This window comes from Equus asinus, chromosome 5, assembly GCF_041296235.1.
Source record: "Equus asinus isolate D_3611 breed Donkey chromosome 5, EquAss-T2T_v2, whole genome shotgun sequence".
NCBI classification, from domain to species: domain Eukaryota; kingdom Metazoa; phylum Chordata; class Mammalia; order Perissodactyla; family Equidae; genus Equus; species Equus asinus.
In genome coordinates, this window is record NC_091794.1 from 93,003,681 (window position 1) to 93,017,946 (window position 14,266).

The 14,266-nt window shown below is 35.2% G+C and overlaps 1 protein-coding gene across 14 annotated transcripts in view; it reads left to right on the forward strand.

Annotated features, from left to right (window-relative positions):
* EYA3 (EYA transcriptional coactivator and phosphatase 3) overlaps nt 1–14,266 on the forward strand; it is a 101,088-nt gene that overhangs the window by 24,075 nt on the left and 62,747 nt on the right. For 5 of the 14 annotated variants that reach the window (XM_070510601.1, XM_014853610.3, XM_014853614.3 and 2 more), the window contains exon 2: nt 5,701–5,801. Coding sequence is in view for 10 of the 14 variants with exons in the window: in XM_014853610.3 (XP_014709096.1) it covers nt 5,769–5,801 (33 nt within the window). In the remaining 4 variants the exon portion in view is untranslated. Of the gene's footprint in view, nt 1–503; nt 597–3,089; nt 3,156–5,700; nt 5,806–14,266 lie in introns of all 14 variants that reach the window. The other 9 variants (XM_044770165.2, XM_070510599.1, XM_070510596.1 and 6 more) reach the window with 5 other exon arrangements.

The window sequence follows — 14,266 nt, forward strand, 5'->3', positions numbered from 1 at the left end:
AGATTTATTTCTCATTGCATGAAAGTGTATTTTATATAACCCAATCTGTCGATTTGTTGCTTAACGCTTTCTTCTGTTGCTCAATATTTTATCTCTTTTCCACAGATGAGATACATATGCTATTCTGTTTTCTCCAAAATTTCTTAAATGCTTAGTTCCTCATATATTGAGAATAAATCATAATGTATGATGTAGATATGTTTTTCTCCACATTGATATTCAGTTTTTCTGACAATATTTTTTAAATGTTGATTTTTCTTCACTAATAAGCCACTTTTTAGATTCGATCATTGTTTTGGTATTTCTAGTCTCATGGGTCTTTCTATATTTTTTTATTGTGGTAAATATGCATAACAGAATTAACTGTTTTAGCTGTTTTTAAGTATACCATTCAGTGGCATGAATTCCATTGACAGTGTTGTGCAGCCATCACTACTATCCTCTAGTCTCTTTATTTGATATATTTATACTTTAACCTAAAATGTTATTGCTGTTCTTCTCAGGCAAATTATTTAAATCTCTGAATCCCAGTTGCCTTGTCCATAGTATGAGGATGGTACCATCTGTGTCTTAGGATAGTGTGGAGATAAAATTAGGTAAGACAACAAATGTAAAAATACTTGGTGTATTATATATGCTCTGTAAGTGATTGTTCTCTTGCCCTTCCCACTATAATTGGTTTTAAAGACTGGTGTAGGGCAGATCTTCCTTAATTGCCTGTATTATTCTCCTTTTCTCCAAGATATTCTTTGTTATTTTTGCCTAATTTTCAGTAAGAAACTTGTAGATATTGGAATAAACCTTTGTTTACTTCTTATTTCAAACCTACTGTATATTCTATGGACTATGAAGCCTAAATTACTACTCAGTATCATCCCCACCAACGCCTTACTGCCAAAAAGCACTGTTCTGCAAGAGACCACGGAAATATTTTCTTATGTTTTGAAACCATTTTTCCTGGCATCTTTTCTGATTTTGCCTTATAAGGCTTTATAGTTTATAAATTAGAATGTATTTTAAAGAGATATCTTTAGGCTTTATGTTTGGTACTTTGGGTGTTAGGACAGTTGTTTCCGAGTTCATTGATAGATCCTCTTTAGAATAGATCAGTTATTGTTGAGTGACAGTATTTAAAGCAATCATCTTAAAGCCATTAGAAGAGGGTATTTTGCTTTTTGTTTTCGTTTCAAGGTATATGCATAATTATATTTGAGGATATGGTAAACATTTGCTGATTACCTACTTCTTTTAAATCCTGAAGTAATACACATATTAATAAAAATCTTAAGTGATGATCCACCACTGTTTTGATACTTCTTCAGACTACTTTTGTTTATAACTGTTTTTGGGGAGATATATTTAATTTTGGGAAGAATTTTCCCAGGAAAGCTTCTGTAGCCTTTTCTTTGGTGTGCTCTAAAACATATATATATATATGTATATATATAAAAGGCTTTGGAAGGGGTAGTAAATAGATTTCTTAAAATACAGTGTAGTCGCTGATCAAATTTTTGAGCTGTTTTCTACTTAGAACTGTATCAAAGACATTCAGTTAACCTCTGAATATCTCTGTGCACACTTAGCCACGTGTAAGTTCCCCTTCTAGGACCTCTAATCAGACTGTCGCTCTATCTAGACACTTCTCTTGATGTTGTAAATGAAGAGTGATATGTACTTTGTCTTCATTGAAGACAATTTGACCTTTATTCTCTGCATTAAAAAATATATATCTTTTATATATGCACATATGCAAAACATATTTTAATGTATATTTATACATTAAATATTAAATTATTTTATAATTATAGTAGGTATATATTATAATTGTATGTTATAAATCGTATGTTATTTAGCATATGTTAAAATGTTTAAATATATTTTTATTTCCCTTCCTATACTTAAGAGCTATAATAACACATTAAAGTAACCTAAATTCTTGCTTGTAGCCACTTGCAATTACAGGATATGTAGTATGTTGAATTTGGTACAAAACAGAAAAACAGAAATTATGAGGTAGAAATCTAATTACAATTTTGAAATAAAATATTTGTTACTAATTATTTCCCTTCTAACTTCGAAGGATTAAAAATAAAAATTATGGCTGCCATATTGCAAAAGGATCTTGCTTTATTTATGAGCAGGTGAAATCACAATATTTAAAGTAGTGTGACTTTTTCTTTCTTTCTTTCTTTTTTTCTGAGGAAGATTCACCTGAGCTAACATCTATTGCCAATCTTGCTTTTTTTGTACTTGAGCCACTGCGACAGCATGGCCACTGACAGATGAGTAGTGTAGTTCCATGCCCAGGAACCGAACCTGGGCTGCCCAGGTGGACCATGCAGAACTTAACCATTAGGCCACCTGGGCTGGCCCTTGTGTAACCTTTTTGAACCAAACCAAAGTTCCTATTTTTTTATTATCAGAATTTGCAAATAGGGAAATGTGGAATCTTAGGAAATACTATTTCTGTTCTCAATTGTATGTTTTCCCAGGTTTCTGTCCACTAGGGCTTATAGATACTGACACACTCTTTCCAAAAAGGATGATAAAACAACTGTATTTAGAAACCAATAGTAAGAATTAAAACTAGGAAATTGTGAAAAGACATTACTATCCGAATGCCTTAAAGGTACTTAAAAGATTAACTCAGAGTGTGTTTTGTAATTTCATCGGCTGTTTGACTAAGTTGTAATTATATTCATTTAAATTACATAAAGAATTCACTTCCCACGTCTATGTTAAGCCATTATATTATTGGATATTTTAAAAAATGAATCTCATTGAATGTGGAATAATGTCAAGTTACATTAATGGTTAAAAAAATCACAATTAAACTCTAGAACCTAATACATGGACATGAGAATACTAAGATTTGTATGGTAATTCTGTACTTTTTTTATTGTCAAGTACTGAAGCACTGTGTGTACTGTAACACCTTATCTGGTTGCTAGTAAATGTGACTGTGTAAGCTTGTGCCACTTGTAGACTGTGGTGTTAGATCTTAATGTTAAAAGTTTTAGCACATTGATAAATGCTAGGAATGTGATAAATACTTGCATCCTTATATTCAGTATGTTTTTATATTTCAGTTCTTTCAGATTACAGATTATTGGAAGGAAGGAAGAATACTGTACTGATGTAAAGTAGTATCTTAGGTGCGTGTTGTGATGGAATTACATAATTTATAGTCATTATTAATATATTTTATACACAAATGTAACAAAATGTATGTTTGCAAACTTCAGACATACCACATATTGCCAATAGAGTCCTGGAAGATTCTGTAATAAATTCCTTGTAGATTGTTTTATTTGTTTTAAAATGATCAAAATTATTGGTGGTCATTGACCAGTTACTTGATTTTAAAATTATTTTTCTAAATAGAGAGATCATCTGTGCCCCTTTTATTGCTCTAAATTGAAAAGCTGAGGAAATAAAGATAATTTTTAAGACAGAAACAACAAAGGATGCTTATTTTTGAAGAAGAAGAAATAGGAGAGGTAGAAAGGAATGTCTTCCAATTTTTTCCTTAAAGGTTTTCTTGCAACTTTCTCTAGAATTTATTTCAAGAAAAATAGAAAATTTGTCCCTTTCCATTATAAAATCACTGTAATATTACCATATTTCTAAAAAACAAAATTCAAGACTTTAACATTTAGTTTTGTAGGGCTTGAGGATTTATTTGCCCACTATTAAGAGTAGTACTTCTTAACGTTTAAAAAATCTATGTTCTCCTTTAATGTTGTTCACATTTTTACAACAAATTAGTTATTGTATTTAAAACAAAATTAAAGCACATTATTGCGTACCCTTTTTTTCCTTTTTTACAATTTTCCTTAACCTTCCTCTTGCTCAGAGATAGATTTATAACCCTTCCCCCATGAGAAGGAATTTCCCTCCCTCTCCCTTGCCGAGAATCTGCTAATTAATGATTGCAGTTGTTACAGTTATGGCCTTCCATTAAGTAAAACATGGAGTGTTATCATTTTTTGTTTAGGTCAGAGCTGGTCACACAAAAATTCAACAGATGAGGTATTAAACGCATTACATTTCTCCAGTGATTTGGCCCTACTTTGCTCTTTCTTTTAGGATGAAATCACGTATGCACATCATGTACATTTAGACAGTATTAAAATCCCATAAAGGAAAGAAAAGACATTTCAATTTAAAACTAAAATAGATATAAGCTGGTAAAACATAAAAATGTTTCGTCTTTCACAATAATGAGTCAGTTTCACGTCACATTGATTATGCTCTTCTGAGTAGAACAAAACAAGTGCAGGGAAGATAGCTCCTGTGAGCTTTAGTTATTGCGCTTTGTAATTCTGCAGCACTAGTTATCGACGTCATGTAGTATGAGAACTTAGCTTTTGAGCCTCTGTGTATGAGCTGCACGTGAGTGCATTGAGCATCAAGTGCTTCTGACCTTTAAACCTTTTTTTCTTTTGACATTCTAGATCAGGGCAGGGAGTAAAGCTGTGTCAGAGTTGGACAGTTTTGCATCTAATTGTATCCCTTACACGTGTTCTCTCTCCTTTTCTCATTCTGGAGTGTGGCTCTAAAATAAAGTTGGTTGTATTACACCAAGATAGAGTAGTAGAAGCAATAGAAGTGGAGTGGTGGTGTATTGGCACAACTGAAGTTTTTCATTTCCCTTTTCATGTTGTCTATTTTCATTACCTCTTTAATAAGATTTATACTTGCTTTAGCTTTATATGTTGAGTTGGTTACCGTGGTTGGTAGAAGAAGTGCAAACAAGTGTGACCTTAGTTAAAAGCATAAGCCATCACATCTGTTCCGGAGACATACTAGATTCATTTTTGTTAAATACAAATAGAATTTTTCATTTTATAATGTATTTGGTTTTCTAATGTGTCTCTCTTGCCTGCAGGGCACAGTAATATGTTTTTACCAGTAAATGTGGGGCTTAGAGTCCTATTTTTCTTTTTTCCTGTTTAGTTTGAGGGTCAGGACAGGAAGAGCAGGGTCTGAGAAGGTAAGGATTTTGCTTAAATAGTTGACTAGGCAGTATATTTAGTGGAGCTCATTATTTCAGAATAAAATTGGCTCCTAGCTTTATATGATTATTTTTTCCTTAATTCTGAAATTCAGGGTTTTACTTTACTTATTTATTTGCATTATTAAAATAGGTCCAGAAGAATTGTTTTCCTTTAAGTTGATTACATATATATACAGATTGTTGATCATGAAAGTATTTAATTGATTTTCCAGTTTGTCCTATTTAAAGTGATTCTGTGTGTCTGTGTTAACAGTTATGTAAATGTTCCACATTAAAGCAGGTTAGATGTTATCATAACTTACTGACTTGCTAGGATAGTTATTATCATTTTTTGAATGCAACTCTAATCCTTAAAAAAAATTTGTTTTAGTTATCTGCACATGGCTGTTATTATAAAATGTTTAATGCATTAGGCACTATAGTAACCATGTTTTAAGTACAGCAGAAGTGGTTTCATGCGTTGGCTTTTGCAAGATATTATAAAAGTTATCGTGTATACCTGTCTTGAATTGGTGCAGCATGTCAATTTTGAAAAGCCACGTGCAAGTTTGAGATTTTGAGATTGGGACTCACGTGGAAAGCTTGAGGTAGCAAAAGATTAAAAAATTATTCTCTGATGGCCTCAATGATAATGCTTTAAGAGTACATAAAGCTTTAAATCCTCCCTCTTTTTTAAACAGACTGTGAAGACTGCTGAGAGACGCTTGAAATCCAGTCACATAAGCATAATACAGAAATATTGGTCCTCATGGAAGAAGAGCAGGATTTACCAGAGCAACCAGTGAGTATTTCCTTTAACAATTTAAAGTTGATTGTAGAAAAGCTAATCTTAAGAGATTTTAAATATTATTCAGTTATACTACAGATTTCAGATTAGAAAGAAAAATAAGGAAAAGACTCCTTAATACTTTCCTTTTAAGAAAACAATGTTATATGTTCTTAAATTCATATTTTGCTAACTTCATGCTTAGGAAATTCAGCATTACAAATTAAGTATTGTATTTGGAAATGTCATTTAAAAAAATCACTGGCTATTCTTACAGTTTTTAGAAAATAAAAGAGGATATCTCTTTACCAAACAGTATACATCATTTCTGCCAAAAAATTTAAATTATGTTTACCTAAATTTCCCTGACTTAATTTTTTAAAAAGTAGTAGTAGTTGAAGAAAGTATAATTTGACCACTAGCTAATTCTTAAAAACAGGTAAGATCCTAGTTGAATTTTTAATTTCTTTTAAATATTTAATGTAAATAAATAAAATCATTTTAATGTCCCCAAGTGATACGGATTTATTGCCTTGCCATGGCTACCTTTTGGTTTTTTGTGTAAGTGTTTTTTGATCCTTGGCATTTAAAAAAGAAAAGCAATAATAATCATTCTTTTAAGATACTTTTCTGTTAAAAGGTCTTTTCCTTTTGTCTTGAGTTTCTTTTTCTGAAGTTAGATAAATACTGATTCAGTTTGCTATCCTGAGTGAGCCTCTTGCATTTATTTTAAGAGAGAATATAGAGTGGTACATGTTTATCTTTCTTTATGAAAACCCAACCTAGAAAGTGTGAATTTTGAAAGCAGGTAATAGGGTATGTTTTTCATGTTCTAGATGTATTCTTATATCACAGAAGGATGGACACTAGCTTCTATTTAAATAATTAAGTCCTTAAATATATTTTTAATATTTTTCTTTATGTTGAGAAATGCATAGTGATGATTATTTTGCCATTATTCTTTTAGTCGTCTTACTAAGTTTAAAACTAGGAAGATGTAAGCAACTGTTAAAACAACCTTTTGAAACACTGAAGTGTCATCCCTGATCCCTGGTGGGACTTTAATAATCAGGGAAGTGGTAGGGTTAAAAATCATCCTTAGCAGCGTATCTGGGCTATACACTATAAGAACAAATAGTTGAATTAGAGACACTAAATGTACCAAGGAAAACTGTGTCATTGAGTTTCTAATGTAAGACAGAGGTCTAGTCATAGTTTCAAAAGACTTATGGAAGTGCCAACATACTGTTGAAATGGGTATTGTTAGTTACTCCTTTCCTACTTAAGGTAATAAGAATTGTGAGGCTGACCTGCTGGCGAGTCATCTTTTCTGCTCTGCTTCATTTCCTTGCCGTTTTATTCAGTTTCTGTAATGTGACGTGTAAAACTTGATTGTTACTTCAGAGGAAGGTGAGAAATTAAAGCACTTTAAAAACAAATTTTCTGCTGACTATAAGTGGTGATTATCATGGGACATCATTTCCTTGTTGATTTGTGTCTGGGTCTTAATTTTTAAAGGTGACTGAGTAGCAATACAGAGTGGTCAGTGCCGTTGAATTTATGTTAAGTTTAATGTTACTTACAGTTGCCTTAGAAATGAGAGGCATGGCATGCCACCTAGGGCCACAGGGGAAGCACCAGTTTTGGTCAGGAGGCAGTAAGGAGCTAGGGAAATGTACTGGCCATGGCCTTTATTGGGGTTTCCGCAGGCAAGGCGAGATGAAGCAAGGCAAGGCAGGGTAAACAATTTAGGTTTGGCTAGTTTGAATAATTTCAGGGGGTTTTGGGGTATAGGAGCTCTTATTAGGTGTCTGGGATGTGGCCCTGGGTTGATTTAGAGCAGGAGAAATACTGACTTGGTGTGTGAGAATTAGATAAAGGAGGTGGTGCAGAGAATGGGCACTGAATTGCGGGGTCGATGTAAACAATTTTAGCTCTTAGTTTGGCCCTGTGATTAATAGATGCCAAATAGACAATTACAGAACCTAAGAAAATACAGAATACTTATTAACTGTTAAAAGTAATTAGAATAGGAAGAGTAAACATCAGACTTTGAGGAGAAAAACAAGTTTTCACAGACTGTAGTAGAGATCAAATATTAGAGTGGAAAGAGTGATCCTATCTCAAGTTGATGATAATAAGTACAGATTTTTTAACCCTACTGTTAAGTGAATGTAGAGAGAAGTGTTAGTCATGGGCATTATTACTGGTATTATGTTAATCTTCTTGTCTCTTCCTTATTGAATTATTCCTCTCTTGTTTCTCTACTACTTACTTGCTCTGTCTTAAAATTAGTTCAGGTTATTGTTTACAGTGCAACATAAATCCTAGCCTCAGGTTCTATCTTTCACTTTGCCTTATTGCCACTTAATCCTCAATCCTCTGCAATCAGAAATGGTTCTCTCAGGGCCGGCCCCCTGGCCGAGTGGTAAAGTTCACACGCTCCACTTTGGCGACCCAGGGTTTCGCCACTTCAGATCCTGGGCGCGGACATGGCATCGCTCATCAGGCCGTGTTGAGATGGCATCCCACATAGCACAACCAGAAGGACCTACAACAAGAACTATGTACTGGGGGGTCTTTGAGGAGAAGAAGGAGGAAAAAGAAAAAGATTGGCAATAGATGTTAGTTCAGGTGCCAATCTTTTGGGGGAGAAATAAAAGATTCTTATGGTCACCACTTACCTTGAAATCACTCACTCTTTTTCCCCTAGTCTTCATCTTTTTAAATTACTCTGAATCAGCTCATATTATTGTCCAAACTGGAACTCTTTTCAAGAGTGAAAGGGAGCACTAACCAGACTGGGTTTGGGAATAAAAGGTATAAACCAAGACTATTCCTGGCGAACTGGAAGTACTTAAACTCCTTTATGGCAGTCGGCCTGGTAGCATAGCAGTTAAGTTCGTGCACTCCACTTTGGTGTCCCGGGGTTCACCGGTTCAGATCCCAGGCGCAGATCTACGCACCGCTTATCGAGCCATGCTACGGCAGGCGTCCCACATATAAAATAGAGAAAGATGGGCACAGATGTTAACTCAGGGCCAGTCTTCCTCAGCAAAAAGAGGAGGATTGGCAGCAGATGTTACCTCAGAGCTAATCTTCCTCAAAAAAAGAAAAAACTCCTTTATGGCTATCAGGGATGCACTCTGAACTCAAGTTTTTAAGTGACATTTAGGCATAGGAAAAATTTTTAGAAGAAATACACCAAACTTAATACTGATTATTTCATGGAGGTGGTAGGGCAGAATTAAATCTTCTGTATTTTATTTTATACTTATCTGTATGGTTTGGATTTTTAAAACTATGAGCATATGTGCCTTTTGTATTTAAATTTTACAAAGAAGTTAGTAACACTGTAGACAGAACAGGAGGTAAAAGCTTATAACCATAGTGTTGTAAGCGTGGTGTGCTCTAGGCTAAAACATAGGAAAGAGATGAAGCTTGGGAAACATTCTTGAGAAAAGTAAAAAGGATCTTAAAAATTGTGTTTTGGGCTTGAGGGTAAGGAGAAGAAAGGGATGGAACAGCAGACAAAGAGAGAACATCTTGACTCAATCTCTAATTTCTTTTTGTCTTCTCTGTCAAGGGGAGTAATCTTCAGATTGTAAAGGGTAGCATATCTGAATTTTTTTAAAAATATTTTATTCCTATGTTTATAAGCAAGTGCCTAAGTTATTTCAAATGAGTTCTAATTCTCCAGACTCATAGAAGTTCTATTCCATAGACCTAAAGTTTACAAACATGACTGCCAAACCAGTGCTGATCCTCTGAAAAATCACAGAGTGAAGTGCTTGAAACAATGCTATAAACAAATCTTGCACTGTTTGGTTTTTTTATTCAAAGGTGGAGGCAGTGAGGAATTAGGTGCTGGAGTAGCACTAGTTCATTGCTGAGTACTAGTTCAACAGAGTAGTACTAGTTCAATGCTGATTAACGACAGCATTCTAAAACAGATTATTGAACAGACTTTTCTGGACACTTAGAAAAAGACATGGCGATCACCAGGAGCTATTATATATTGTCTCTAAGGACACTCAACATTTTTATTGATAGCTTAAAGATTTAGGATATAAAAGGATCAAATATCTATGTGACAGCTGGCAAGAATAACTGATATTTTAAATCAAGGCATAAAACGGTAGCATGTATTGACTTAACCTTACTTCCTCAGGGACTCACAGTATGTAAACTGCAGTGTGATGGCATTATTCTTGATTTAGTGCTGCTCTTTATTCTCTGCTCTTCAAATTAGACTCTGCAATCATCAAAGAGAGGATCTCGCTGTCTTTGGTCAGGATTCTTGCATTTTTGGAGGGTTGCTTTTGGTAACGTAAGGTTATTTACAACTCTGTGATGTTTTTTTCCCCTAAGCAGACTGAGCATGGGCCTGTTAGTATTACTCGCTAGAAGGTTTTGCCCTTCCCTCCAAGAAAGGGTCTGGGTACCTCATCTTTTATTTTCTGTCCTTGCAGAGTTTTGTCATGACTAAATGCTAGTTTTGTGTCTTGTGTGAATAAGGGATAGAAAGAGATTAAGTAGATGAAATATTCTTTTTTCATTTAAGTTATCAGATTTTCAGTAAGTGGAGATATATATGAATATAGATTTGTTTTTGCATTATATGTTTATTTCATAGACCCAGATTTAGTAACTTTTTATTTTTCTGATTCCTGAAATTAGCAGAGAGCTAAAAAATTATTTGCAATAATCAGGTGAACCTTAGAGGCTGATTGGCGCAGTCCAGCTGTAGCTGTGGTTTTCACTTGCTTTAGTTTACTCTGAGAATTATCAAGTATTTTTAGGCCACCTTCTCTCACCTGGGTTAATGCGACAGCCTCCTCAGGTTTACTTACATTTAGTTCGGTCCCCCTCCTGTTCATTTTCCATCTGCACTTTATCAGAGTGATCTTTCTAAAATTTAGAGTGGATCATGTTATCTTGCTAATACTCTAAGGCCCCCTCATTACCCTCAAGATCTTGAACTTCTTAATCTGGCTTATAAGGACCTTCATGATTAGGCTGTTTACTGCTACAGCCTGATTTTACCACCCTTCCTCTCAAACTCATTACTCCCAATCATAGTGAATTTTCAGTAGGCTGAGTTGCATGTTCTCCCTCATCTGTGAACCTTTTTATACATGCTATTCCCCATGTGTGGATTACTGTGCCCACCCCCCCCCAAACACAAGTGCTCTCTCTTTGCTGGTTAAATCCAGTTTATCCATGAAGTTTCAACTTAGACTGATAATTCTCAATTGAATTAAAATCATAGAATGTTATTAGAGGTGTTAACTGGTGAGAATATATTGTCAACATGCAGAGTCATAAAAAAACCTTGAGAACGAGTGTCTTACACAATACTTCCTCTGGAAAGTTTTTCCTCACTTACTAAGCTACTATGTACATACATTCCTTAGCTACTTCCTCCCAATAAAAAGACTGGGTTTGGTGCCCCTTCTTTGTGTCCCATATCATCTTATACGTCTATCAGAATCTTTATTTCACTGTTTTAGTAATTATCTGTTTACTTATCTTTCTTTTCAACTAGACTGTGAGTGCCTTGAGGTCAAGAACTATATTTTGTCGTTATGTTTCCTATCAGAAGGGCTTAATAGGGAACACTCAGTTGAATGAATGATAGCAAGAGTATGAACTGGAATTCTCATTGTAGGTGAGACACCTCTAATTCTCGTTATAGGTGTACGGTGGAGAATCTGCCGTAGGGTGGTTATTAGTGGGGGCAGTGCTACTAGCTTCTGTAACAAATAATCAGTGTCTCGGTACTTTAACACAAAAAAATTGTATTTTTCTCTCACATTAGTCTCATGTGGATTGATGCTTTTCCTAGGCCTATCCTCCATGAAGCCTGCTTTCATCTTGTGATGCCATTATCTTCAACTTATGGCCTTCATGGTTGCCAAAGAAGGGAAAGAGAAGCTTGAAGGATCATATAGAATGTATTTAAGGCCTGGTTGTACAAGTGGCTTACATGGCTCCAACCTGACAGCAAGGGGGGCTGGAAAATGCAGTCATTCTGTATCTTAGTCCGTTCGGGGTGCTAAAACAAAATACTAGACTGGGTGGCTTGTAAACAACAGAAATTTATTTCTCACAGTTCTGGAGGCTGGGAAGTCCAAGATGAAGGTCCTGACAGATTTGGTATCTGGTAAGGACCTGCTTCCTGGTTCATAGACTGCCATCTTTTTGCTGTGTCCTCAAGTAAAGGGCAAGATAGATCTCTTTTAGAAGGACACTGATCCCATTCATGAGGGCTCCACCCTAATGACTTAATCATTCCCAAAAGCCCCACCTCCAGATACCATCACATTGGGAATTAGGTTTCAAAATAATGAATTTGGGGGAATACAGACATTCAGTCTGTAGCATCCCATGTGCCCACTAAGAGGAAAAAGACTATTGAAGATTTGTCAGTGAATCCACCCTAATCTTCCCTTTGGCTCGCCTGTTTCATTTTTCACACATAAAGAACAGTCTATACCTCCTTTCCCCACACACTCCTCTTAAGAGAAGCAGCCCCAAATTCCACTGTTTACTGCTTCCGGATCAGATCCAGGATCTGCCCAGTAATTTCTACTAGGTCTGAATATAACTTCTTTTGGAGTGGTAGCCTGTGAACTTGAAAGTCATATTTTGCCTGCCATCTTAAGTCACACCCAATATGCCATGGTGGAAGGGGCAGTTGTCTTTGCCACAGGTGTTTACCTTTCTAGTAATTTGGAATGCTTACTCTCACTTTCTATGTGCTAATTTCCTTAAGTCAAGTTCTGGAAGTCAAATTAATAATTAGATGGTCGTTGGTAAGCATGATCAAAGAAAATGGTATTAAATAGTTTTCTGTGTGAAATTTCATCTAGGTTATGATCAAGCCTTTTCCTGCTCTAGGATATAGACTTTCTAGTAAACAGAATGATATGTTTCTCTTTGTTGGAGAGTGATGGATAAATTCTAACACAAATGTTCTTCCTTTTCATAGTCTCCATGCAGACTTCTGTTAGATTTATTATTCCCAAGATTGCAGTTTATCTAGCACTAGTATGAGTTAGCCTCTTGTTAAAACTTAGAAGCCGCTATAATTGTATAGCCAGCCCTGGTGGTCTAGTGGTTAAGATCTGGTGCTCTCACTGCCATATCCTAGGTTCATTTCCCAGTCAGGGAGCTACACCACCTGCCTGTCTGTTGTCACGCTGTGGTGGCTGCATGTTGCTGTGATGCTGAAAGCTATGCCACCAGTATTTCACATACCAGCAGGGTCACCCATGGTAGACAGGTTTCAGTGGAGCTTCCGGACTAAGATAGACTCGGAAGAAGGACCTGGCCATCCACTACTGAAAAAATTGGCCTTGAAAACCCTCTGAATAGCAGTGGAACATTGTTTGATATAACACCGGAAGGTGAGAGGATGGCGCAGAATGATCAGGCAGGGTTCTACTCTGCCGGACACAGGATCAGTAGGAGTTAGACTTGACTTGATGGCACTAACAAAACTATATTTGTAAGTCATCTCAGAGTAATTCTGGAATGACTTTTGAGATGCACAATATAATTTTCTTATCTAGAAAGTAGTATTTTTTAACCCTGTCTTGAAATTTTAGGGATTCAACTTCATGGTTACCGTCAGTAGTGGTAACACTAAAATTTAACAATTCTGTAGCACTTTGTCTTTCATAAGGAGGTCTCTGTCTTTAAATTTCGTCTTCAATTACCTGTCAAGTAGGTAGTTACATCTTTCTTTTACAGATGAGGAAACAGATGCAAAGAAGTAAACACTTAACAGTGAATTAACTCTCAGAACTGAGCCTCGAACCAGGATATTCTGATTCATGTATTGAGTTATTTGTATTTCTTTGTTCTGTTTAGTATTTAAAGTATCATTATATTTTTTAGCAGAGGCACAAATAGAACCCTGATTCATAAATTTGCCAGTGGTTCTTCCTGTTTGTATTATCTTTAGTCTTAACGTATCTGTAAGATTACGTCATTTTTTATGTAACAGCCTTATTGAGGTATAATTCACATATCCATTTTAAAATATACAATTCAATGGTTTTTAGTATATTCACAGTTTTGAACCATCACCAGAATCAAACAATTTTAGAACATTTTCATCACTCCAGAAAGAAACTTCATACCCATTAGCAGTCACCCACCGATTCTCCCATCCCCCAACCCTAGGCAACTACTAATCTATCTTCTGTCTAAAGATTTACCTGTTTGTGGACATTTCATGTAAATAGAATCGTACAATATGTGGTGCCTTGTGTCTGGTTTTTTTCACGTAGTATAATCTTTTCAAGATTCATCCGTGTTGTAGCATGTATCAGTACTTCATTACCTTTTATTGCTGAATAATATTTCATTGTATGGATTTATTTTATTTAACATTCATCATTTTATTTAGTTATCATTATTTTATTTATCCATTCATCTGTTCGTGGACACTGGAGTTGTTTCCATTTTTG